Source organism: Bombyx mandarina, chromosome 23 (genome assembly GCF_030267445.1).
Source record: "Bombyx mandarina strain Sakado chromosome 23, ASM3026744v2".
Lineage (NCBI taxonomy): Eukaryota > Metazoa > Arthropoda > Insecta > Lepidoptera > Bombycidae > Bombyx > Bombyx mandarina.
The window spans coordinates 1,208,546-1,235,648 of NC_143229.1; the positions used below are offsets into that span (position 1 = coordinate 1,208,546).

Here is a 27,103-nt window from a genome sequence, read left to right on the forward strand (position 1 = left end):
CAAGTTGCACGCGCACCGTTTTATTTATTTATTTTGAAAGTTATCCCCCTACAGGTTCGTAGATTGACAAGTGTTAGATATTGGCTTATTACTTACGTTGTGCTTACAACGACCCAGGAGTACAAACCTGCAGTAACCAAAACGACCTTGTCTTGCAGGCCCTCGCGGAACCAGCCAACAGTCTGGCGGCCGGCGCTAGATGCAGCACGCACCCACACCTACACTTTGGACCCACTTCAGCTACCACTGTAGAAGAGTCTCCTGCCCATGGTTTGGCTGCGCACTCACACGCTGCCAGCTCCACCGCTTGCCCCTGTGTAAGAGCAAGTAAGCATGATTTTAGTTTTTCTAATTGTTATTCATTTTTTTATTGCTAGATTGGTGGACGATCCACCTGGTGTTAAGTGGTTACTGGAGCCCATAGACATCTACGACGTAAATGCGCCACCCACCTTGAGATATAAGTTCTAAGGTCTTAAGTATAGTTACAACGGCTGCCCCACCCTTCAAAACGACACGCATTACTGCTTCACGGCAGAAATAGGCAGGGTGGTGTACCTATCCGCGCGGACTCACATGAGGTCCTATCACCAGTAATTATTAAAATTAAATAATTAAGATTGTTAATTAATCCGATTTCCGAAGTCCGATTTAAAAAAAAAATGTTTTAGATCATGGAGTTTTCCAATGAATCGCCATTATTAAAATTAGAGCACATTGCATTACAAATCCAATATGCGACTCTAAATAAGTTAATTTATTATTTATTAGGTTATCATTGATCAGTAATTTAATTTTAATGAATTATTTTAATAAAGAAGAGCATTAAAACACACAGTAGTTTCACATTTAATCATTTTAATTCTAAATAAATAGTTTGAAAGTATCAAATCTATATACACAATCATTCTGTATCTTTATTTACACTCTCTACTTCTGTGGACGCTTCCTCTGCTTTGGGCTCCGTCTCTGCAATGTCTATAATTTCTTCATCAGTATCATGTGTCTCCTCCTGTGAATGTGCTCCCTCTCTGGTAAGAGAATCATCATCTTCAATAGTCTCCAAAATAACAACAGATTTGGAAGTCCGTTTCTCGCGGTCTTCGGCAAACTTAGCTTGCGATTGCAATGCCAGTTGTGAATATGCTAAATCTTTCATTATAGACTTCTGTATTTCTAACTTACTCGCAGCTAATTTTTTCTCTATATCTGTAGCTTCAGTTTCCTCTTCTTCTTCTACTGAAGTCATACTTTCAGTTGACTTAGTGGACGTTACAAAAGACGCTACACTCTCTTTCGCAACAATCTGTGGTTCGGACGTTGGTTCTACTAATTTCATACTTGGTATAGTTTTAATGCTTCCGAGAGATGAAGACGACAGTGACAAAAACGAAGAACTTTTCTTTTCTAATTTCAAAGAATCTTTTGAAAAAGATGAAGCTACTTGAGATATTGCTGACTTTTTTGAAGCTGCTTTCGGTATAAAGCCTAGATCACCTTCTTCATATACCTTAGTCACTGATGCTAAAGTGTCCGTTGAATCAGCCCTTTCAACTTCACGAAACTGGGTTACGATGTCTAGTAAGCTGGACAGCAAAACTTGGCGGTCCATGACATTTCGCGTGGGATCTGTCGATGCCCATTTATCTAATTTCAAGGCAGCGTTTATGGCCGACGCTGCTTCTTTCAATATCTTCTTCAGTTTTATACCTTCCTTAGCAGTTTTTGAAGCTTCTACAGCAGATTTGTTCTGATCACTCATTCGAGCGTGCAAATTTTGTTCTAATATCCTAACTTGTAAAGACAAATCGTCGTTTTCTTTTGTAAGTATCTGAATTTTGCCTTGTAATGTTTCTAAATCAAAATTGCGTTTTTCGTATAATGCTTTTTCCTTTTTTATTTCTTGGAAAGCTGTCGTCAGTTGATCTATTACTTTTAATTGGACAACATTTTTGTTGATCGCTTTATCTCTTTCTTCTTCAGCTAATTCCATAGCGACACGGGCAGATTTTTCACTTTCTTTATATTTTTCATTTTGTTCAGCTAATTTAGCTTGAGTAGATAAAATACTATCCAATTCATTATTGATTGCTATGTTTTCTCTAATTACGCGATGGGTTGAGGCTGCAATTCGCAATTCAGTAGCGTCTTGGAAATCTTGAGCTAACTGTAAGAGTCTTGCTTCCATTTCTTTCTTTAATTTATCTTTTCCTATAATAAACTTCTTTTCGGCGTCATAAATTATCCTTTTGTATTTCATTTCTTGGTCCTTAAATTCTTGTTCTTGTTTCTCAAATTTCCTCATCAAGTCATCTCGAATAGCTCTGAACTCTTCCAAAGTGTTTAGCTTACCAGCGAGTAATTTATTTTCAGATGTTAGCTGATCTTTCATAATTGTGAAATTCCTTTCTAACTCTGCCACTGTTTCTTTGAACTGAGCTGTTTCAATTTCTCTTGTTTCTTCAAGGCCTTTCACCTTGTCTTTCAATTCGTTATTTTCTTCATTTTTCAAATTTAGAGTCTTCTTTAAATATGCGATGATGTCAGCCCTATCTTCATCTAACTTATCATAAGCTTTTTGTAATTCCTCATTACGTACTTCATATTCGTCAACAGCTGATCGAAGTCTTGCAATTTTCCTATTACATTCAGCCACTTGTAGTTCCAAAAAAGTTTTCTCCACTTCCGTGAATGTCGCACCTTTTTGGGGCTCTTCCTCTTTTTTAGCTTTATCTTTCTTTGGAGCCATTATAGTATATTAAACAAGAGAAAAAATCACCAACAATAAAACAATCAAGTCTCTGAGAGAGGAATTATGTTGCGGTGTTGTATTTGTATTGATTAAACTTTTCCATGGTTACTCGTTACTTAGCAACGTACAGTTTACACTTTCAACCAAGGAGGTAGCTTCGAACACATAATATTCTTGTCTAGACTACTAATTTAAAATTACAGGAAATTAAAAACTCCGTACTATAAATATATACTATACATACCCATAATTTCTTCAAGTAAATATATTTTTTTAAAAACAATAATTACGATTATTATTGAATTAAAAAAATATTATAAAATTAACTTACGTAACTTTTATAACATTTTTTTATCGCTCTTGTAGACAGACGAGCATACGGCCCACCTGGTGGTGAGTGGTTACTGTCGTCCATGGACTTCAGCAATGCCAAGGGTAGAGCCAGGCCGCTGCCTACCGTATTTATATACATATGCATTAAGCTTTTGATTTAAAACATTAGAACTAGAAACGGTTTTAGTTAAATTAAATACTTAGAGTTTGGTATTAATTTAGTTTTACCTTTTGTTATTTTAAATTACCTCACAGTACTTAGCTCCGTATGCTGGTGGGGGTGAATCACAGAATCTATGGCGGCTTCGGGTACGAGTCGAACAGTGCGCTGGTGCTGGACAAGCTGACCACGGAGACCATTCGCCCCAACCTCCGGCACCACCATCTGTTTCATTTAAGCATATAGTTTAATGGGACCCTATATCTTGCATGAACGTTAACCTCATCTTAACTACAAGAAGTCCATTTGCGAAGCCTAACTATGAGTGAGAACTTCGTCTTCATCATCTTGACACATTAACCTTAGTTGTCATGTAACATATTGATAAGTTTGAAGTTCTTCTAGTATTTTCGCCTTTTCGCACGGTCAACAAAAAGGGTTCTAGTGCAAGCTCTTTTAGAAGACTATAATCTGAATCTACAAGCCCGTTTCAATCCAACCCAAGCTGGGTTGATGTACGTAGATCAAAAATATCTTGGCTCTTATAAATATGTCCGTTTTAACTATTTAGGGATTTTTTGCTTTAGAGTCGAATGGTGAACGTCTCTTTTTATACTTGACACACAATATGATGGTTATGATATCGAAAGGCAAACTTCGTATTAAATATCCAAAACTAGAATTTATGACAATGAAATAAATAGAAATTGTGAACATGCAAAAGTTCTAATGGAGAATCGTTGAAAATAATTTATCAATATCCAAAAATTATTATTACCTACTATTAAGATTGATATTTATTATTACAAAAGATGCAAGTACAGTAGTTTCTTGAGCCTTATAACATAAAAAGCTATCATAAGCCGTAAGATATTAAGTCCAAATTTCAGGTGCATCAGAATTATGGCTATCTCGCATTCATGAATCGTAACTACTACGTGATTGCTTCGGACATAAACGATCAAGGCGATATTAGATAAGTGCAAGTTCTCTGCGGACTTATCACTAATGCCCAAAATAGGAATCATAGGAAAAGTCGAAGCTGTTACTAAAATGGGAATGCCACTACTACGAACAGGTGATAAAGACTTGGTACTGGATATATAAAATTTAAATTTTTAAATTTCGGTTTTAAAAAAAAAACTGTTTTGTATTGTAATTAAGTATCATACCTGATAGTGGTAAAGTGGGTAGGCAGTCCATCCTAACGTCGGCCACTGCACCGGTTACAGCTTGAGACACGTAAACAAAGCAGTATTCAGGATAGCGCTCCGTGAAGAGCCGACAGTCGAAGGTCGCAGTATGTTGACCCCTGGATTAAATTTGGAAATGTTATTTTTAAGTATCTGCTTATAGTAGCTTATCTTAGCTTATTTTTTTATTGCCTTTGCAAGCAGACGAGCATACGGCCCACTTGATCAGCAATGTCAAGGGCAGAGCCAAGCCGCTGCCTACCATTGAGTACTCTCCGCAAGCCTCGTTTGAAGAAGGACATGTACTAACGCTCGGGAAACACCGTTGAGGGGAGCTCATTTAAGACGGTTCATGCAGTTTGTGAACGTAAACAACATAATGTTTGTGGATTGTACTAGTTTGCTTATTAATGTGGAAAAAAATATTTTAGTGAACTTTAGGATTACATGTGTGGAGCTCGTAATGTCCCCGTGCTGATTACGAAATATACTTATGTTATGTTATGTTATGTTATGTTATGTTATGTTATGTTATGTTATTATTAACAGAACAGATTATTTACTAGGTAAGTAGGTAGTAGAACCTCTCGTGAGTCCGCAGGGGTAGGTACCACCACCCTGCCTATTTTTGCCGTGAAGCAGTAATGCGTTGTGGTTCGAAGGGTGAGAGTTGTACTTTAAAAACTGAGACATTAGAACTCATATCTCGAAGTGTGTGGCGGCGTTTACGTTGTAAATGTGTACGGGCTTCGGTAGCCCCTTAACACCAGGTAGACCGTCAGACCGCCATCTAAGCAATAAAAGGTAGATAAGGCTTGTGTTTTAAAGCTATAATAATTTATGAAAAGCTTTAGCTTGAGCAGATAGTGGAAGTTTCCTTTATTAGATTTATTGAGAGTTTATACCTTTGAAATCCGCGTTATGACAAAGCAATTGAAGACTCCAGAAATACTATTATATTTTTGAAGCCATGTATACCAAGCTATGAATATAGATATTGTACCGCACCGAAAATTTTAAATCGAATGTCAATGACCAGAACACACGAGCAATTCCCATTACCACATTAGTTAAATTGATTGCGGAATCTATAATTAAACCAGTTAAATTAAGCGGTCAAATTATTCGGCAATTTTAACAACTAATTAACCCAATCGGTTAATGTAAACCAGTGGCTCGACTTCAGAATAGAAACGTCGTATGTTGTGATTGGAATTTTATAGATATTCTTTTTAATGCTAATATTTAGAGATGGTTTTACTGACGCTATCGGCGGCTGATATGAAGCTGTACTAGGAGTGGTTGGGGAGTTAGAGTCAAAAACCCTATTTTCTAATTAATAGCCAGGTAGATTACCAGTAGTAAAATTGAGACGGTTTCATTGTTTGCGAAAAACCATATACTTTAAATGGAGCATAGTGAAGTAAGTTTCAAAGTGAACCTACACTATTGATAGTATTGCGTATAAAAAATAATTCTTATCTGCAAAAAGTATATAGACACTCTCAAACTTTAATCCAATCTTACCTGCGAACTCTCCTCTCAACGATGTAGCGCAGTTTGTCCGAGTCTCTACCGAACACACGGACTCTATCCACATCTTCGATCGCACATTCTGGATACTGGAATAAGACGCGTACCCCGTCTCCACACGGGAACACGGATCCGCCTGGTACATTGAGTACGAATTGATCAGACCAGTCCGCCTGTGAAAGGAATGACCATCCTACAGTTTTCTATAAAATCTGGTAAAAGATAAAAAAAGATATTTCGTTATTACTGAATTATTCATCCGCTTCATTAAATAATTTTCTTTTAAATTAAAACATTTATTATCATTGTCATTATGATAAAGTGATTTAGAAGGATGAAGTCGCCAACAAAATCACGCTGACTTTCAAATGATTGTGAAGCATGAACCACGTTTATTAAGATATAGCTGCTTAATCCACATGTGAAAGTCGCAAGGTAGAATTGTCTGCTATAAATTAAAATCGAAATCCAAAGTGCTAAGACAAGCCAAACACAATAACTCAGTCGTAAAATGAAAAATGCTATAGCACCATATTTTCGAACGCGAATCTCACTAAACTTAAACCATTTAAAGCCAACAAAACAATATTTTTTTCGTGAAACTCATTCAACATCAAAACTTTTTTGTTTCCCTTTTATATCTTTGCATATTTCATCGCCTAAGCACTCGTAGGAATGATTGTATTTTATAACGGCCATTAAGAATGCTGTGGTGAAAGCAATCTACGTTAAATTTTATTTACAATAAATGGCCGTTCTGTTTGCCGTGTTTATGTTTCTCGTGAAATTGACTCGCGCAAAATAAAATTTTGAATTATTGCACAATTTCAACAATGAACCACGAATGTATAAAAAGTATAATTTAACTTATCTTCTGGCGTTGCTTATTTAAATAATTTTATGCTTTACTATTGTTTTCATTTTCTGAACTTTCCTTCATCGTGGCCAGAGTCCTAATGATAACAATTGGTTCGGCCCTTAACATGTACTGTATTAGGCTATAATAGGCGGTTTACGAGGCGGTTCTCCTCAACTTATTGTTGCTTCTTCATCGTCCATCTCTGCTTCTTCTTCTTCCGCGTCCTCTTCTTATTTACTTAATTATACTGTATCGTATCCCACATGATCATTTCAAGGCCATACTTAAGGAAAACTGATGCTGGCGGAAAATGTCACAATTCGTTTAAAATCAAACTACCATAGGATGTCTTGTGAGTCCACACAGGTAGGTTCTGACGACTTGCCTATTTCTGTCGTGAAGCAGCAATACGTTTCGGCTTTAAGAGTAGGGAAGTCGTGTACTGTAAAAACTGAGACCTCTGTACTCATGTCTCAAGGTGGTTGGCGGTATTTACGATATGAGCTCTGGTACCATAGGTGGATCGTGAGCTCGTCCACACATCTAAGCAATAACAGTAACAACAGCTGCCCCACCCTTTAAGCCGAAACGCATTGCTGCTTCGCGGCAGAAATAGGTAGGGTGGTGGTACTTACCCGTGCGGACTCGCAAAAGGTCCTACCACCAGTAATTACGCAAATTATAATCGAATACCATTTGATCTGAATCGGAGACAAGGTAAAAAAAAAATTATTTGCTGTATAACCTTAGTTTTGTATGTTTACTTATTTAATGGTGAAATTTATTTGAAAGTAGATATCCAAATAAAGATATACGTAATTGGTTAATCATATTTTACCGTGTTGATACAAAATTGAATAAAACATGTATGTACTGAAACTTTCGTCCATATAAATTGCTGGCAAGCCCAATTTCGGTGGGGATTTCACGAGAATCGATTTTACGGTTTACGATGTATTACGACTGTTTTTCATTTGGAAATTTTAAAAGCCTGCCCTAATTTCCTTGCGTGTATCGTGAATTTGATATTTCGAAGGTATGACCGTAAAGCTGATATCGGATTAGGCCTGTTTGATTTAAACATTTATTAGGGCGCATCATACACAAAATTATGAGTCAATGACAAAACCGCAAATTTTGACAGTTTTCAGAATTTTCCCCAATCTAGTAACGTAAGAAAAATTTGTTATTAAACGACATCATTCACATTTTTATAAGGATACTCTTAAAACTTGAAACTTATCCGAACTAAAAATTCCACGTCTAGTGTTTACCTTATTTTACTGGTTTTATTTGCATAGAAAACAGACAAAATCACAACCACTCATTGTCGAGGGGTTATCAAAGAATAGGGACATAAGTGACATGGTTTCTCCGCAGCAAATATACGCTGTATTTATGACCATTACGACCAATGGCACACAAACTAGAGGAAAACAAAAGAATTAGAGGAGGCAAATATTGAATAGGCTTACCTTAATAAAAGCAATAGCAGAATCTTGTGGACCCGCTGCTGCGGCTGGTCGTAGGGTTAAGGCATAATCACCAGCCTGGCCAAAGAATTCACATCTCAGGGTCATTGTACGACGGCCAGGGAAGCCGTGCATCTGAAACAGAAAGTACAGTTTAAAGAGTGGACATCGTTTTATTCGGTAATATTCTCATTCATGAAGGATTAATAGATCTATTTTCCATTTGTATTACGTGCTTTCCTCCAGTGCCCACATAAATGACATTGTATTTAGGACTATTTCCAATAAATTACCAAATGATACCAGGAAATATCATGTTTTTCAATTACTCATTTTTTTGCTTGTAAATTACATTTATCAACAATTTAATTGATCGGCAGATTACCAAGATTACCAGATTACCAATTAAAATAAGGCAAAGAAAAACAATACAATTCTCATGCCTGAAGTTGTCATTTATGAATGGGCAACTCTTAAAAAAATTAAGAATCATTGTAAAAATTACCTCCTCCGAATATAGAGCGTGTGTATGAGAACTGCTATTCTTCCCATCACACAGCATAGCTCGACCGCTCGAATGGCCACAATACAACAATTCTAGAAAGAAATCAGCACTGGATTCTATTGGTGTACAAACAACCCTTGGAAACTCTATGATGGCCATCACTTGTCTCTGTGGATAAGTTTGTATATTTTCCGGGGTCACATCAAGATTAGCTGTGGGCCATTGCACGTCGAACTTCCAAGATTTAACAACACTATCTCCAGCATCCATTATACTACCTTCATTATCAACATCCCTCTTCAGTCTAGATTCTGTTAGAATCTCATCTGTTCCGTCAACAATATGCTCTTTACTATCACTAATTCGACTACTATGTTCATTATATACATATCTTTTAGTTACATTATCTGTATTTTGATTAGACTCCGCACCATCAACACTTATTTTCGTATAACTATCTAAATTAGAGTCACTTGTGATTTGATAGTCTTTTTTATTAAAGACATCCAAATCATCGACGTTGCGTTTAGAAAAACCATTATCTTCATCCTGTTTAACATCATCATCAATTTCATTTGTGAAATTCTCCGTGGTGTAATCTTCGTTTAGGAAGTTATCTTTATCAGCAATAAGTTCCAAGTAATAAGTGCCTCCTCTTGATAAGTATCCGCACGGTATTGTCATTCGGCTTTCAGAGTCAAGAGCTAGCGGCATTGTGGCGAGGAGAGTTCTCCCTTCGTCGTCTTCTCTGGCGAGGCGAACCTTCAGGCGAGTACCAGTAACGCCGTGAATTTGAATACGGACATCGCCTCCCAAAGCTACGACGGTGGTGGGTATCTCTACCCATACTTGCTTGAGATCTGTACTGTCACTTGAATGAGGATTGACGAATCTTGTGCTGCCTGTAAGCAAAATTACGGTATGTTAACGAAAGAGTTTTTCATATAATTGTAATTAAAGTCAAGAAAACAGCACCGGCATTAACGTTAATAGGCTTAAGCCGAAGCGGACCTTTCCATCGTGATTGCCAATAAAGGTAATTTGGAGTCTGAGTCTGAGTCCACTCTAATAAATTTGAATTACTGTTGGGGGGGCTGAAAACCCATGCAGTATTAGTAAGTACCGCTACCGCCTCTTATTTATGTTTCTACCTAATCATGTTGAATAATTCGAAAGGTTCTTGACCGATATGACATTGAAGCAAAAAAATCCTCCAGTAGCGAAATCTACTATGGGTGAAATACTCCTCCACCCACACTGACAACAACAAAATTATGGACTCTATAAATAATGCACTATTATTCATGATTATTGTTAAAAAATTTATTAACTGGATGTCGTCGTGGCCTGCGGGACAAGATGCCCAGTGCAATCCTAGAATGGAAAACCCTAAGATATGCACCGTGTCAATAGCTACTGCTTATTGCACCAGACCATTCACCGAACTGGATAGCAAAACCTTTTTTATTTATTTATCTTTTGTTGCTTTTTTTATTGCTTAGGTGGGTCTCAGCCCATCTGGTGCTAAGTGGTTACTGGAGCCCATAGACATCTATCACGTAAATGCGCCACCCATCTTGAGATATAAGTTCTAAGATCTCAGTATAGCTACAACGGCTGCCCCACCCTTCAAACCGAAACGCATTACTGCTTCATGGCAGTAATAGGCAGGGTGGCGGTACCTTTTTTTGGTTTTTATTGGTGGTAGGACCTCTTGTGAGTCCACGCGGGTCGGTACCACCACCCTGCCTATTTCTGCCGTGAAGCAGTAATGCGTTTTGGTTCGAAGGGTGGGGCAGCCGTTGTAACCAAACTTGAGACCTTAGAACTTATGTCTCAAGGTGGGTGGCGCAGTTACGTGGTAGATGTCTATGGGCTCCAGTAACCACTTAACATCAGGTGGGCTATGAGCTCGTCCAACCATCTAAGCAATAATAAAAAAAAAAAAACCTACCCGCGCGGACTCACAAGAGGTTCTACCACCAATAATTACGGAAATTAAAATTTTGCGGGTTTGATTTTTATTACACAATGTTATTCCTTCACCGTGGAAGTCAATCGTGAACATTTGTTTAGTACGTATTTCATTAGAAAAATTGGTATCCGCCTGGGATTCGAACACCGGTGCATCGCTCGGCACGAATGCACCGGACGTCTTATCCTTTAGGCCACGATGACTTCAAAAGGTGTCAGTCGAAGCTGTTCGCTATCAAACCGTGCACTGACACAGCTATCGTAACAATAATAGTTAAATCAATTGAGATCTCACCCAGCACTGCTCGACGCGCATCCCGGTCATGGTCATTATCAATACTAGTAACATTTGCAAATGCTAAATTCTCGACAAACCATTATTAACATTTCCCAGTAAATATTTTAGTGTTTGTTATATTTAAAAGCATACAACGAAATATTTGAGATACACGAAACGGAGGCAAAATGCAGAATTCGCTTCAATTTCTAAGCTCGTGCCAAACCACGTTTACCTTGAAGGGGAAAATTCAATGAAAAACGTCAAACTAAACTATAAAAATTTCATATCAGCAATTTTCAGAAAGCTATTTTAGTGATGAAAATTATTTTCAGTTATAAAGCTCTGAAACTTTTTTACTATAAAAGAAAGTTTTAAACACGTAAAGAGCTAGCCTGGATACGCCCATTAAATTGAATATTTAAATTAAGCTTTGAAGTTATAGCGTTGCGAGAAAGCTCAGTGAAATTATAATGTTTTAGGATAATATTTTATGATGATCGCCATTTTTGAGCACGACTTGGGACTATGGGGTGGTATGTCCCACCATGTCGTAAAAAAACCATGCTAGCGTCACTTTTAAACCCAAACGTCTCATCTTTAGAAAGAAAGAAGGGCGAGACCAGTCATCACAAACTTCTTCCAAGGGACATGAGACCGAAGTCTCCACTAACAACGTTCTACTCTATAATTCAGAAAACTCTGCCCAGGGCAAAGAAATACTGGATGGTGGTACTTGTATATCTTCGCACGTAGAATAATAGTCACAGACCCTACTCTAACTCCCTTTTGCGATACTCACGATCATATTAAGTATGGTGTAAAGCAGATATGATGTAGTATTACTGGTGGAAGGATGTCTTGTTAGTATGCACAGGTAGGTACCACCACCCTGCCTATTTCTACCGTGAAGCAGTAATGCGTTTCGGTTTGAAGGGCGGGGCAGCCGTTGTATTGTTAAAAGTGAGACCTTAGAACTCACGTCTCAAGGTGGGTAACGGCATTTACCTTGTAGACGTCTATGGGTTTTTTTTTTTTTCGGAGGGAAATCCTCATGGACTACCTCCGCCTGGGGAAAAGCGGAGGGGCGTGCCGGACTCCTACCGGCTAAAACCACCCCGGTGTTCACCTACACGTGCGCGCAGGGCCGCGGGAATCCAAATTCTTCGGCAGCCCCACACCAGTGCTGGCCCGGTCTGTCCAGGCCTCGTCTCCTGCACGGGGTAGTGAGGCGTTCAGCTACTCCGTGCATCGCCTCAGAGGCACGCGCCGACACCCGCATGCGCCTCCGTCTCAGGTCCATCGAATAGGGGGCGAGGGCTTTCCCAAGTCCCTCGCCCCTGGACCTATTCATGGGGGGCGGAAAAGGGAGACGTCTATGGGCTCCGGTAACCAATTAACGCCCGGTGGGCCGTGAGCTCATCCATCAAAGCAATAAAAAAACAAAATTATAAAGTATTCTGCAGAGAGACTAAAAAATTAATCATAATAGATTTACCAAACAAGCTTACGATCACTATGCCACTAGTTGGTAGTTCTAGTTGTTGATATGGTTGAACAAAAATCTATTCAGCAATCGTGATTTTGCTTCTTGTTTTCAAAAACCTTTTAATATTTTTTACGTGTGCACCGACACGCTTCTGTTACAGCTTGTACCTCGTAATAATAACAGGATACAGGAATACAGAGATGATTTTCGCGCGAGACTTTTCACCTTTCACGCTGAGTGTACGAAATTAAAATGCACCATTTCACGCTTGTGAATAACACAAAAGCAAGTAATTAAGGGGCCCCTAGGTGGGCTTGGACTGTATTTGCGCTTGGTACACTTTATTTTTTGCCTAAATGATTCCGGCTTACGAAATTATTTAATATACGAATTAATTTATTTTTTTATTTAATTTTTTTATTCTATAGATTGATGAACGAGCTTACAACCCACCTGGTGCTAAGTGGTTACCGAAGCCCATAGACATCTACAACGTGAATGCCGCCACCCACCTTGAGATATAAGTTCTCAGTATAAGGTCTCAGTATAGTTACAACGGCTGCCGCACCCTTCAAACCGAAACGCATTACTGCTTCACGGCAAAAATAAGTAGAGTGGTGGTACCTACCCGTGCGGACACATAAGAGGTCCTACCACCAGTAATTACGTAAACTATAACGTTTATTTATTTATTTTTATTACACGATGTTATTCCTTCATCGTGGAAGTCAATCGTGAACATTTGTTAAGTACGTATTTCATCAGAAAAATTGGTACCCGCCAGCGGGATTCGAACACCGACGCATCGCTACATACGAATGCACCGGACGTCTTATCCTTTAGACCACGAAGACTTCTGTTACGATGAAAATTTAATTATGAAAAACTGAAGCGGGAATAACTTGTAATAATTATTATCATCCCACAGATGACCACTGCTGGACTCCCCCTCCCTCAAAGCTTGCTCTAGTGTTCGCTGACCGCACTTAACTGATTCCTGTCAAATTCAATATGTCATCATGCTCACACCACAGGATTACCCACGCTACTGTCTCCGTAATAAAATAGTGATTATTATTGTAATAATTGACGAATTAATGAAAATTAATTAGTTTTAATTAATAATAATTTGTATTTAATTATATTAATTTATTTTGATAATTAATTTTAATTTGCACTTTAATAAGTTCCCGGCGTCAGCTAATTTTTTTGCGTTACATTGCGTCCATGAGCTCGTCCACACACCTAAGCAATAAATAAATAACAGACTAAATCTTTAAAGTTTACTCACCGGCAATGAGTAGCAGCCGCAGGATCGCGGCGTAGGGCCCACGGCGCATGCTGCGTCACCGCCCCATCAAACCTTCAATCTTTCAGCCATTGACTACCTGTAACAAAAACACTGTCTTGTATCAACTATTATAACTATCATAACATATCCTGCGGGCCAAATGGTAAACAGTCGACGTCGCCCTAAACACGTCATTTCGGATCCTTACGATCCACTAAAGATGCTTTTAGGTACCTCAAGCACCGGTCACCGTTCTCGCCGAGCCCGTCGCTTGGGTTCGACGAGTAAACTAACCCACAGACACAGCCCACTGAGTTTCTCTAATCAAAACAATACTGCTTCCTTCGTTAAGCTAACCATAGAAATATGAAGGAAAGGAAAACCTCCACTCACAATAACCTATTCGGCTATTCATCCACCAACCACTTCCAGCTTCAATAACTCAATCGCAGTAAAAATACCATATACTCATTTAGCTCCTCGTGTGAAATTTCAGAAAAAGTTCCTACCCGCCCTCCCCTCTTAATTTATTGGTAGAGCATAATGTCTACACAGATGTTTACGACCATTGTATGGCCGGCTGTTATTATTATTTGAACGCTTAAATCAAATAGAAACAATGTAGATAGAGGCCAATTCTATAAGGCTTGTGTTCACTGTCACACTTTTTTTTTCCTACGTTTTTTGGTAACCTCGAGGCTTTATACTAGATTCACCGAGCGAGTAGGTGAGCTCACGGGGTTCTAACCTGGAGACGTTGCTAACACGGGCCCTAGCAAGAGCAGTGCTTCACAGAATCTACCATCTACCCGGATTTTCTTTTTAATTCCCTACTTCTGCTCGAGCCTCGAGGGGTTAAACTAGGTTCACCAAATGCGTAGGCAAGCTCACGAGGCTCAGCCTTGCATATTTGCTGATATTAACCCTAGCAAAGGCTTCGATGAATCTACCACCGGATTGGACGAGACTCACTGAGAAGATCCGACGAGAAACTGAGGAGGGTTTTTACAGAAATAAACCATTCGGATTTTGAGATTACGTTTCAAAGTGGTCGATGGCATTCCGTGACCACTAACTATTAGGTCAGCAATGATTTTTTTTTGAAATTCGGTACGAGTTCTGCGGTATAGGATTGGCTACTATTTTAATCAGGTCTAAAGGTGGATAGCGACATACGTCTACGGATTCTGATCTTATTAGAAAGAACGACAAGACCAACTCTAAATCCAATAAAACCGATCCATTTTATAGCGAATAAAAACCGAATAACATTACAATCCCCTATAAAAAGTCTCTTTAACATTAGACAACAAAGTTGTTTCATGGCCTGTTAAAAGCTACATACGTCGGGTCGTAATCACGTCGCTTGGTCCTATTATTACGGAGAGCCGGCGGTGGGTCGTTTGATTTAAAAAGCAATAAACAATACCTTTTAGTTGCGATTAATTTATTTGTTCTTTGTAAATCCAAAATAAGCTGTGACCTTTTACTGGCGGTAGGATACTGCCTTGAAGGAGTCAAGAATTTCAGTTTGAAGGGTTAGGCAACCCGCCATAACACTGTAGAGAGCTCTATCTTATTTTTACTGGTGGCAGGACCTCTTGTAAGTCCGCGCGGGTAGGTACCACCACCCTGTCTATTTCTGCCGTGAAGCAGAAATGCGTTTCAATTTGAAGGGTGGGGCAGCCGTTGTAACTATACTCGGGACCTTAGAACTTATATCTCAATGTGGGTGGCGCGTTGTAGATGTCTATGGGCTCCAGTAACCACTTAATACCAGGTGAGCTGTGAGCTCGTCCACCCATCTAAGAAATAAAATAAAAAAACTTCGAGCTATTGATACTAATACCAAATAAAACGGACCTCTAATTACAAAGATAAATGTCGCGTATTGAGCAAAATGTTGCTTAAACCAAATAATCTTTCACCCGCCGATATGGTATATAACTATAGGTATTTTCAAAACTTACTATCTGCAATTTTAATCTCCAATAATTTCAGAGCGTAGCTGCTTCTATAATGAACCTATAAGCATCTTATTCTTTAGACCACATCGACGGCAGAAAACAAGTAAATCAAAACTCTCTCGTAACAAAACAAAGTCTGTTTAAAGTACATTGCGTCGTTATTCATATTTATTTTATCCGTTACGCTTCGTTGATTTCGAATGGAGACCAACCGTCTAACTTCCAAAAAGCCTTAAATCAAGTCTGATTACATATTTTATTTACGTCAAAAACTTGGAGCTCCCTTTGCTTTAATAAGGTATCAATGATATTCCCTTTGTACAAGTTCGGGTCGATGATTGCAAAATGAATCTTCACAAAAGAAATCGAGCTGCTCTCTGAATCTTCGTTGAGAAAGATGATAATGATATTCGCAAATTACATAACTTTGTTCTTAATGTTTTTTTTATTATTATTTTTTTATTTTACGGTTTTCCTGAATTATCGGGAAGAAACAATTTGCGATGATCTTTGACTGTGGAGATCTTCAAAGGAAACGAGCCATGAATTTTCGTTTCCGTGTCAATCAAACACAAAATTTTAATAAACGAAAAATCCAAAGTGTTAAATTAATATTGAATGTACTTGAACGATCTAAAAATATTTTTACTGATCCTTTTATTATTGAATTCCGGATAACGCGAGCCGTGGGCATTATTGAAATCTTCTTGTTCGGCTTATTCTCGCGTTTCGAGTCATTCGTGACCACTTTTTTTTTCCTGCCTATGCTGATAGCCTTGAGAGGCTATTTCAGCTTTGCCCTAACATGTAGGTGACCTCACCTGCATGTTAGGGCGTGCTTTTAGGTACCACAAGCACCGGTCCCCATCCTCATCGAACCCGTCGCTTGCGACGAAGGGCTCGGCGAGTAAATTAACCCATAGACATAGCCCACTGAGTTTCTCGCCGGATCTTCTCAGTGGGTCGCGTTTCCGATCCGGTGGTCGATTCTGCGAAGCACGACTCTTGCTAGGGTTCATGTTAGCAAGATCGTCAGGTTTGAACCCCGTGAGTTCACGTTCTAGTTAAGTTTACGTTGATATGATCTCTCTCTCTAGACCATCAGCTTAGGTAGAAAAAAAAGATTACATAACTTTACAGGTACGAAGCGAATTAAAGTCTTGTTCGGCGATCAGTACGTTTGTACTTGTGCAGTTATTAACCGGCTTCGGCCGGTTCAAGCCGGGATACGACGGTAAATAAACGCCGACGGCTAGTATTATTCGTGTAGCGATTGACTGACAACGAACGATCGTGATCTTATTAAATTTATCTTTAAAATTACGAATTACGTTGTTATGAACTATATGCACATATGTGTGTGTATGTAGTTTTTTTATGTCCGGGGCACCGGTATTGAACGATGCCATTACGCCGGTGTCTGAATCCCGCAGGCAGGTACCAAATTTTCCAATAAAATACATAGCTAATACATCTTCAGGAATTATTTCCACGATAAAGGTATAAGATCGCGTAATAAAAAGCAATTGTAATTTGCATATTTAATGGTGGTAGGGCATCTCTAAGCACGCATGAGTGTTTACCAACCAACCTGCCTACTTCAGCCGTGAAACAGTAATTCTTTCTAGCTTAAAGGATTAGATAGCTACTACACTTTACAACCGAGATGTAGATCTCATACCTTAATAAGCTTTGGATTCTTATAACCACTTCACAGCCGACGGACGTTTATATAATAAAAAAATGGTGCGCGTGCACCTAGTTGCTCGTGAAAGAAGCGAAACTTCTTTTACGGTGTGTAGTATTGTGGTTTTCTTAATTTTTCATACTTAAATCAAATTTCTCTTGTAATATGGGAATGCTGTGTATAAAAGAAACGACCTCGTAACAATTTATATATGTTTTAAATGATACTAGAGGTCCCGCAGTAGTCGAAATTCGACTATAATTAATTGGAATTGTAAGTTTGTATGTGTTTGTATGTGTTTGTGTTCGACTATAATTAATTGTAATTTCGCCAAGACTACACTATAAAAAATATTAACAAAGACAAACAATATTTAATCTATTCTCAATTTGACAACAGACGTCAAGAACAAAAGTTTGACAATAAATAGTATGCATGCGTGTGTGCGTCAAATACATGGTATGTAGTGTGTGTAATGTTTTCTTTATTGATTTAATGTATCTTTTAGGCATTATTTAAAAAAATTATTAGCATTGTGCACTTCTTCTCTATATTCTGTATAAGTGTGGAAAATTTCATACTCCTCCGTCCACGCAATTTTCGTAAAAAGGGATACAAAGTTTTTGCTTCACGTATTAATATATAGATAGATATAGATTTTTTTTTATATTTCTTCGTTAAAAATAAATGTAAGATAGTTAATATTAGATTAATAATAGAATTTAAGAACTTGTTTTTACAGACTGAAGATTCTGTACTCGTTTAGACAGTACGTCAGTGTACCCATTAGGAAGTTGCTTATCGATAGTCTAGTTTTGTCGAAATTAAATTACTGTGATACTGTTTATGATCCCTGTTTACTCTCGAGAACTGAAAAATTAATACAACGCATTCAAAATGCCTGTGCCAGGTATTGCTTTGACATTCCTGTGAGAGGACACATAACGCCCTATTTAAATGATCACAATATATTGAAAATGGCAGCTAGAAGAAGGTTGCACTTAGCAGTCTTACTGTTTGGAGTGATTTCGACACATGAACCTAGGTACTTGTATGAGAAGTTAGATTGGAGAAGCACTCAGTACAGGTATGGCTCACGAGCTGCTGTTAAGCCATTGTTGACGCCCAAATATAAAATAGCTGCTTTTCGGGGAGCGTTTAAATACGCAGCTACGCATTGCTGGAACGATCTCCCACCACCTATTCGTCACATTGTAACAAAGCATGGCTTTATTAATCGTTTAAAAACATTTCTTTTGGATTCACAAAAACTAATTTAATTTATAGTATTTATAGTAACTAGTTTAATCCTTGCTTGTGAAAACTTCCTTTTATTAAAGTTATTTTTATTTATTTTTAATGTACACGTGTAAATGTTGTGCTGCTTGCCAGTATCAGTAATAGTATAATCGTGCTTTATTTTATTTTATTTTATTTGTTGTTTCGTTGTGGGCTGCCTACGGGGTGTTGTTACTGTGTGCTTATTATGTTTTGTATTCGGGTTCACAATTTTATTTGATTTTTGTTTTGCTTTCTTTTCTTAAATTTTTATTATTTACTAGTTTTACTAATTTATACCATATTCTAAGTATGTACACACGTAATTAGCCTTCATTCCCGCAAAGAACCAGGGGGAAACGGGGGTGACTGAAAATCAGCGCTGTTCGATTTATCAACCTCGAACAGCAATAGCTGAGCCACCTCCTTTTGCCTTTTTCTCTTTTTTTTTTCTTTTCTTTTATTTGTATTCCATTTTATTTTCTGTGATGTGAAAGGCAATAAATGATTTTTATTATTATTATTATTATTAATATGTGTATAAATGTGCATAAGAAAAACAACCTAGCTCGCTTTCTCCTTCTCTCCACGGTCGAGTGGTTCGCGAGACGCTCTGTCTATTTTCTCACTCTCACTCGTCCTATATTGTATCTTTTCTCTCTAGCCGTAACGAATCTGTCGTGAGTTAAATTTTACTATCAACGCGCCTAAAGAAGTTTCACTTCAAAAAGCTTGCTTATAAAATATCACTATTAAAACGAGATTAAAATTTAAATACTCAAAAAAACTCGCAGAAAAATAATTTATCTTTAGTGATTTAGGAGGCTGTACAGTCGGTCTGAAGTCAAGTGATCCCACAGAAGCACAGCTAAACCACTGCTGTTCAGGCTTAATTATATCAGCACTCTTATGAATTAATCGTCATCATAGTCGGTTGCTCTTGGCAGAGCAGTCGTGGTCATGTGGATTCTTGTTTATTAAAGCCTTGTTTATTAAAGACATATGTTTTCCATAGTTTGCGAACTGAAGCTTGGCGCACGCACTCGTTAAATGGGGTTTCAGTAAGGTCTTTCACCTGATCAGTCCAGCGCCTGGGGATTCGTTCACGAGATCTTTTACCATTTACTCTACCCTGAACAACAAGTTTCTCGATAGAGTTTATGAATTAACATCGCAATTTAATTATTTTTTTATTGCCCTTGTAGACAGACAAGCATACGGCCCACCTGATGGTGAGTGGTTACTGTCGCCCATGGACTTCAGCAATGCCAGGGGCAGAGCCAAGGCGCTGCCTATCGCTTAATACTCTCCACAAGCCTCGTTTGAAGAAGGACATGTCATAGCGCTCGGAAAACACCGTGGAGGGGAGCTCATTCCATAGCCGGATACCGTATTTTACAAATAGACTTGCTATACAATTTATAGGGAGCGCTCGTTGCAAGTCAAAAGACGTTAATTTTATCGAAATTCCGCGAGCGCCAAACGAGCTGCTAAAGATCTCAGCGCCCTGAAATTTACTGTTAATAATAGTTTTAATAAACGCGATAAATTAAATAATCCTGGCGGAAGTCGGTGTGGGCGTTTTTTTTCCCCTCATATTTCCCTCGTCTCGAATGAGGCTAATGAAACTTGACTTCCACGGGAAGTGGGTTTCAGCTTAATGAAACCCCGATGAAACAATACGGTGGAGGAGCTTTTTTTTTTCGCTAAGGTACTTTGAATTAAAAGTATTTTTGCAGTTTCACTTCTTATATTACTTGATTAAAAAGAAACTACTGAAAAAAGGTTTTCCATGAAACTTCTAGTCGGATGAACTCTGTTTGTTATGAAGACTAACAATTTCTTATAAATGCCCTCGAACGTCCACGACATCTACAACGTAAATGCCGCCACATTGTGACATAAGTTCTAAGGTCTCCCTTTTAGCTATGAATGCACCGCCCTTCAAACCAAAACGCATAAATAATATAAAAATAATAAATAAATAATATATAATTGAAAAAAAATCACGCACAGTCAACCGGATCCAATTTGGGATTCCCTGTGTTATGGTTACCAGAGACTAACATACATACTTATGTATGTAGTAGACATGTATGTATGTATGTCTAGGTTTTTTTTTGGTGAAATACATACATTGATATTAAACACTCAGACCAACAGCAAGCAAACTTGATCATCATCATCATCATCATTATCCTGCCTTTCTCACAGTCACCTGGAGTCGGCGCAAACTTGATGACCACACGAATTTTGTCCCTTTGTGAGAATTGAACCCATGACCCTCGACGCAACATTCAGGATCGCTAACTACTGCACCATTGAGTCAGTCAAAATATGTAGTATGTCGGTAGTCCAGTTTCCATAAACCATCAAACACTGTTTAATTTATCGATCAGACTCGGTGTTTCCTTCATTTTAAATGAATACATTAATAATCTTACAATAAAATATACAGTGCGGCATTCTGAATAATTTTTCTTCGGTTTTTCCCCGACTCGTAAATATAAATGAAATTACATGTTCGGTTGAGGTTGACGTTTCGCTTTAGCTTTCGTGATCACGGACAACTTTTTTCCCTATCTATGCTAGTAGCCTCAAGCGGTTAAACTAACTTCGCCAAATGCGTAGGCGAGCTCACGGGGCCCAGCCTAGCGTATTGGCTAACACTAGCCCTAGCAAGAGCTTTTACGAATCTACCACCGGATCGATATCGCGACCCACAGAGAAGATCCGGCGAGAAACTCAGTAAGATAATCACGGCCAATTTTCCGTCGCTTCTAAATGTAACAAGTGCTTCAATAGCGTTATCTCAACTTGGCTTACACAAAATAAAATGTTCGAGTGACTCAATATATCGTAATATGACACGTGTCACTTTGTGCATACCCGCGTCAGACGCGCCGCTGTCACCGGACGGCGAACTGACGTGTCACGGAGCGCCGGAAACAATTCTCCGGATGCGTGCACGGCTCAAGTGGAACGTTGCGAGAATTTATCGTTGGGCTACGAAATTAGCGTTTGGAATTCACAATAACGAGTAAAACAGTGCAGATTTCTCAACGCTTAATTAATTTGAATTACGATCAAAATAAATTAGAGTACTCATTAACGTTAATAACATATTCCTCTGATTTTTCTCTTCAGTCCAATAAAAACATGTGGTAGCAAGCTGTCAACAAATGGCTGATCAGAAGCGCCCGTGGACGGTAGAAACACCTCACGCTACGTCCTGCCTAGTTTACAATAACTGAATATGATACTGGTGGCAAGGCGTATTGTGAAAGGCTTGGATGGGTACCACTGCTGTACTTATTTTTACAGTGAAGCAATATTGCATTTTGGTTAGATAAGTGGGACAAGCGTTGCACTATTAAACTGAGACTTGTATATAATCACTCATGTGTCAATGTGGGTTAGAAGATTTAAGTCGTTAATGTAATGAGTTACTATTATGTATTATTTCTGTTAATGTTAATTGTCAGAGCAATCACGACCACTCTAACAAAAGTGTCCGACTGAGAAGAAAAAAAAGTCTAAAAGTATAAAATTGATGCGATGCTTTTGGCGGCTAGATTTGAAAGAGAGTTGGTGGCACTTTGACGTTCAGAAATTGAACTTAGCGACTTGTCTGTGCCGCTGATATTGCTGACGTCCATGATTACAATTATTTTCAAGTGGGTATGCTCGTCTGCCTACAAAGGCAACAAAAAACATAAAAAAAAGAAAAAAAAATTGTATAAAACCATTGTTTTAATGGCCCCACATACTTGACTCGGAGCCGCGACATTATCCCGTCCGTCGCATAAGATGGACGCGTATAGCTTGTGATGTAGGTCCGCACTAGCTCAACTATTCAACTAAACGCTACCTGTTATTTATGTCGGATCGTCGGCAACAAACAATTGAGATCTTGCAAAATACAAGAAATTTATTGGCACGAAGCTCCTTATGGGACGATGCGGAGGGGTACACCCTAACCGAGAAAAAACGTCCGTAACGTAAGATTTTTATATATGTATAGTCTTAGTATGATGGCTATACAGTATCTAATGTTTATTCTACACTCTACTTGATGACGGTTATTATTATTATTCATATAAATAGCTGTTTCTTTGTATATTATTATTACATATTTTTAAAAAATAATTGTGAATAAAATAAAGTCGATAGCTTTGTAAAGTAGTTTTTTTATTTATTTTCAAAAATAAAAAAATCATAGTAAAAAATGTATACCCGAATAATTATTTTCTTTATACCCTCGAAAAGAAGTTAAAATTAATATATTTATAATGTGCAGTGTAAGTGAGTTGTGGAGACCGCTTGAACATTTCGTGCAATTTGGAATCATTTATTGTTTCAGTAGTACTAAATCAGAAAGCCCCAAATGCTCATTCGTACATAAGACAGAAACTTAGTTGAGCGATCGCTGCCGAGCCGCAAAAGTCCACTAGAGTCCATAATTTACAGCGGAAGCCTCGTTGATTTGTGAAGCTCATATCTCATAGAGTTGTTTCATATTCTGTGCAAGCTTAAAGAGATAATACAATTTTTATTTGGCATCGACGAACTTTTTATTTTTTATTGGTTAGGTGGGTAGATGAGCTCAGAGCTCTCCTGGTGCTAAGCGGTTACTGGCGCCCATAGACATCCACAAAGTAAATGCGACACCCACCTTGAGATATAAGTTCTAAGGTCTCAGTATGGCTGCAACGGCTGCCCCGCCCTTCAAACTGAAACGCATTACTGCTTCACGGCAGAAACAGGCATGGTGGTGGTACCTTCTCGTGCGGACTCACAAGATGTCCTACCACCAGTAAATGGGAACAATTGAAAACCTAAGAAACCACGAACGCTGTATACTTAACAACTATTCGAACATTCAAATCATTCAATCATTCACCACACGATGGACATCATGACTGGCGCTCCAAAAACAAATACAAAGGCTGTACCAGTGCACCAATATACCACCAGTAAATTGGTAGAAAGAAAACACAGAAAAAAAAAAATCAAGACTCGATAAATTACAGGTAGCGGTCAAATTTTGAAATATCAGTGTAAATTTGAAAGCAGATAAAAAAATTACAGGTTAGAAATTCAGTCGAATAATACGAATTCTACCATCAGGAAAGTAGGTACTAGTATCCATTACCAGATAGGTATACCCGTAGACACAGCCCACTAAGTTTCTCGCCGGATCTTCTCAGTGGGTCGCGATTCCGATCCGGTGGTAGAGTAACGCTGATATAGCCTCTCAAGGCTATCAGCATAGGTAGAAGAAGAAAAAAGATAGGTATTAATAGATAAGGAAACCACTTTTACGGCTTAATGATTTTATTATCTCTGACCTTTTGAATAATCCACAACTTTTTTTTTAGATGAAGAAGAATAGATATCCGTGTTGACGTAATGCTATATCCACAACACTGGGATCGGAAAATATTAGATCGCCATCAGCTTGTCACTTTCAAACACTTTCCATTGTTAGATCCTTGAGTCGTTTGATTCCTGTTACAATTACTGTGTATCATATTAACGACGCTCCCAGTGAATGGTCTCACGTTTTAGTTTCGTCACTGCCATCGGTATCGCATTAGACTGCAAACGTTGTGAATGCTACCCACACAATACGAAAATTTATGTGAAACTCTCAATAGTACTCTAAATCCTACTACCTTAGTACGTACCTTAGTAATATTAAAAACTAGCTTTTGCCCGCGACTTCATCCGCATGGAATAGTCCACAAATAATTCTTTAGAACGAATTTGGTTAGCATACAAAACGTTATAGTGAGCCTTGTGGAACGCCTTGTGGTGACCGGTAAAATAGAGGGAAAAAGGCCTAGGGGTAGAGGTCCCAAACGATGGTCGGACCAAATAGCGGAGGAACTGGGGATACCTATCAGCGACGCACTCCACCGGGCTGCAGGGCGGGATCGATGGAGACAGTTGGTTGACGAAATCGGACGGAGTCACGATCCTCAGCAGTGAGGGACCGATCGACGACAAAATCGAACAGATCGAAACAATCAACCTTGACATATAGACATATGCTGTCGCGGACTTTTTTTTAGACTTTCAAAGGGGAACAATTCTGTCATACATTATTTTAGCAAAACTTTAACCGTTTCTGCAGCGCACGCAGCGGAAGCTCTCAAAAGGGAAAAAGCCCGATTTTTATACATTCTTTATTGGTGCTCCGCTTGCATTGTTCTTAGCGTGATGTTATATAGCCTTCCTCAATAAATAAACTATCTAACACTGAAAGAATTTTTCAAATCGGATCAGTAGTTCCTGAGATTAACGCGTTCAAACAAACTCTTCAGCTTTATAATATTAAAAATAGTATAGATGTGAGAAAGGCAGGGAAAATAAATTAGTAATACTGATAATGCAAAAATTCCTGGCTAATTTAGACCTTAATCCTCAAAACAACAATGACATATTCTCAACTCCCTCAAATAAATCAATCCATTCAAATATAATCTTTATTTTTGACTACATACGTCACCCTTTCGTGTGGTTTACCTACGTAGGGTATGTTTGGATTCAACATCAGTAATCTGAAGATGTACCGGTCTGTTGTAGTCGGCTGCTAACACCATTGGAATGTTTGACCAATGTTTGTTCAACGTAATTGAAATTCAGATCCAATTCTAACTGTCCATGCATGAAGACCGTATGCTTTACAGCATGGCACATATGTGTACGCTTCATGCTTTGGTTTCTGATCGCACTCAGATTAATGTCTAGATGAAACATCCCTAATACTTAAAAAAAAATCGGTTGTCTGTAAAGTCGGTTTACTGACGATAGTTGAACGTGACAACGTCATAAGAAAATACTGATGGAATGGTTTTTCCGTTATCGCAATTATCGTTGCTATAAACAATTGACACCACATTCAATTTTTCACTGAACTTCATACTTGACTAAAACATGTAAATGTATTATTGTATAGCAGCTGTCCACGCAGATGCATCGCTCACACGAGGTAACGCCTCATGAGTCATATTTTTTCGTGCGTGCAGCCGGCTCCATCGAATTATAAGACGTTGTCACGTCACAAAAGTCCACTTGATGGTGAGTGGTTATCATCACTCGTGGACGTCAGCAATATCAGGACTATCACTATCTGATGTTCGATAAAACAGGATCACCTCACCAGTGCTTGATGTAGATATTGGTAGACTTTTATAGACGCTTTTGATGAAGATCAGAATGTGGATAATATGATGTTTTATATTGAAATGAACAAACACATGCAGACGACAAGCTGTTTGTTGAACATTAGTGATACCTGATCACGCTCCGCTGTGAGTATCGTTAAGTGTATGAAAAAAACTCCTTGATTGCACGAACATTAATTAGCCAATTTATGTCGTACTATACTACAATCTGCTATTTTAATGTTTAAGCATTAGGTACTTCAGCATATTATGGTCAAAATCCATCCAGGGGTTTTTGCTTTAACACACATTAAAAAAACAATCATCTATTCTTACTAAAGTTTTAACCGAGGCACTTGTAAATTCTGGATAGTTTCCGACGAAAACGAATCCGTTGCAACAAAACTAACAAATCAGGACCATCTATAACCAAAACGCTAGCAAACCAGTATGTTGATCAAAAACAAGAAACTCCCGAACATATTTACCAACATTTCCATTCTATACTTGAAGGTTAAACGCCGGGTCTACAGTACCCGGATACTTCACGGACTGCCCCGGAGGGTACTTAAGGCCCTCGGTGAAACCCGAGCTAAGTTTGCCAAGGGTTAAGTACGGTATTTACATAAACATATAAGCGTTAGCACAAGGAATTAGGATTTTGTCTGCGCGCATTCAGTCTCCGGAGAAATGTTTGCAAGAGATTGTTTGTTTTTATAAAGGCTCTTTTTCGGCTGATAAGTTGCCTTTTTATGAAACTCATAGTACATGTTATATTCGATGATTGATCTAGTAAATATGTAAATTGTGTTTGTCTATCCGCATGCACAGTATAAGTCGTAATGTTAAATATCATGATTTTTTTAAGATATACAACATATTGTTAAGATGCTAATGATCGGATTTGAAATGTAATTATAATAACTCGGGACCACCCGAGACATAAAACATAGGAAACATATAACTTTTTGGCATGCGCAATAACGAAGTATTGTGCATGCCAAATGCTCTCCTTGGGGCCATTAGGACATAATAAATAACAATAACTTCATTCCTAGAACTCGACCAACTTATATCTAGTGAGCTTGGTACTAAAGCTATTCGATCCCTTTATATTGGCCCCTTAAGACTTTCTTTTTATCAGTGGTATCAGGAAATCGA

General features: G+C 38.3%; 2 protein-coding genes across 4 annotated transcripts in view; both read right to left on the reverse strand.

The window, feature by feature from the left end:
• gogo (thrombospondin-1 like protein golden goal) overlaps nt 1-27,103 on the reverse strand; it is a 253,296-nt gene that overhangs the window by 30,839 nt on the left and 195,354 nt on the right. For 2 of the 3 annotated variants that reach the window (XM_089737383.1, XM_089737381.1), the window contains exons 5-11: nt 13,839-13,931; nt 8,808-9,709; nt 8,306-8,437; nt 5,966-6,144; nt 4,418-4,557; nt 3,334-3,470; nt 128-313 (exon numbers count right to left, since the gene is read on the reverse strand). In XM_089737383.1, coding sequence (XP_089593509.1) covers nt 128-313; nt 3,334-3,470; nt 4,418-4,557; nt 5,966-6,144; nt 8,306-8,437; nt 8,808-9,709; nt 13,839-13,887 — 1,725 coding nt within the window. In that variant the 5' untranslated portion in view covers nt 13,888-13,931. Of the gene's footprint in view, nt 1-127; nt 314-3,333; nt 3,471-4,417; nt 4,558-5,965; nt 6,145-8,305; nt 8,438-8,807; nt 9,710-13,838; nt 13,936-27,103 lie in introns of all 3 variants that reach the window. The other variant, XM_089737382.1, reaches the window with a different exon arrangement.
• On the reverse strand, nt 321-3,117 carry LOC114249299 (cilia- and flagella-associated protein 157). The gene has a single exon (XM_028182821.2). It carries the CDS (start codon nt 2,747-2,749, stop codon nt 905-907), a length of 1,845 nt encoding a protein of 614 aa, XP_028038622.2. The 5' UTR covers nt 2,750-3,117; the 3' UTR covers nt 321-904.

Coding starts and splice junctions, on each gene's coding strand:
- LOC114249299 (XM_028182821.2), bottom strand. CDS start 2,749: ATGGCTCCAAAGAAAGATAAAGCTAAAAAAGAGGAAGAGCCCCAAAAA.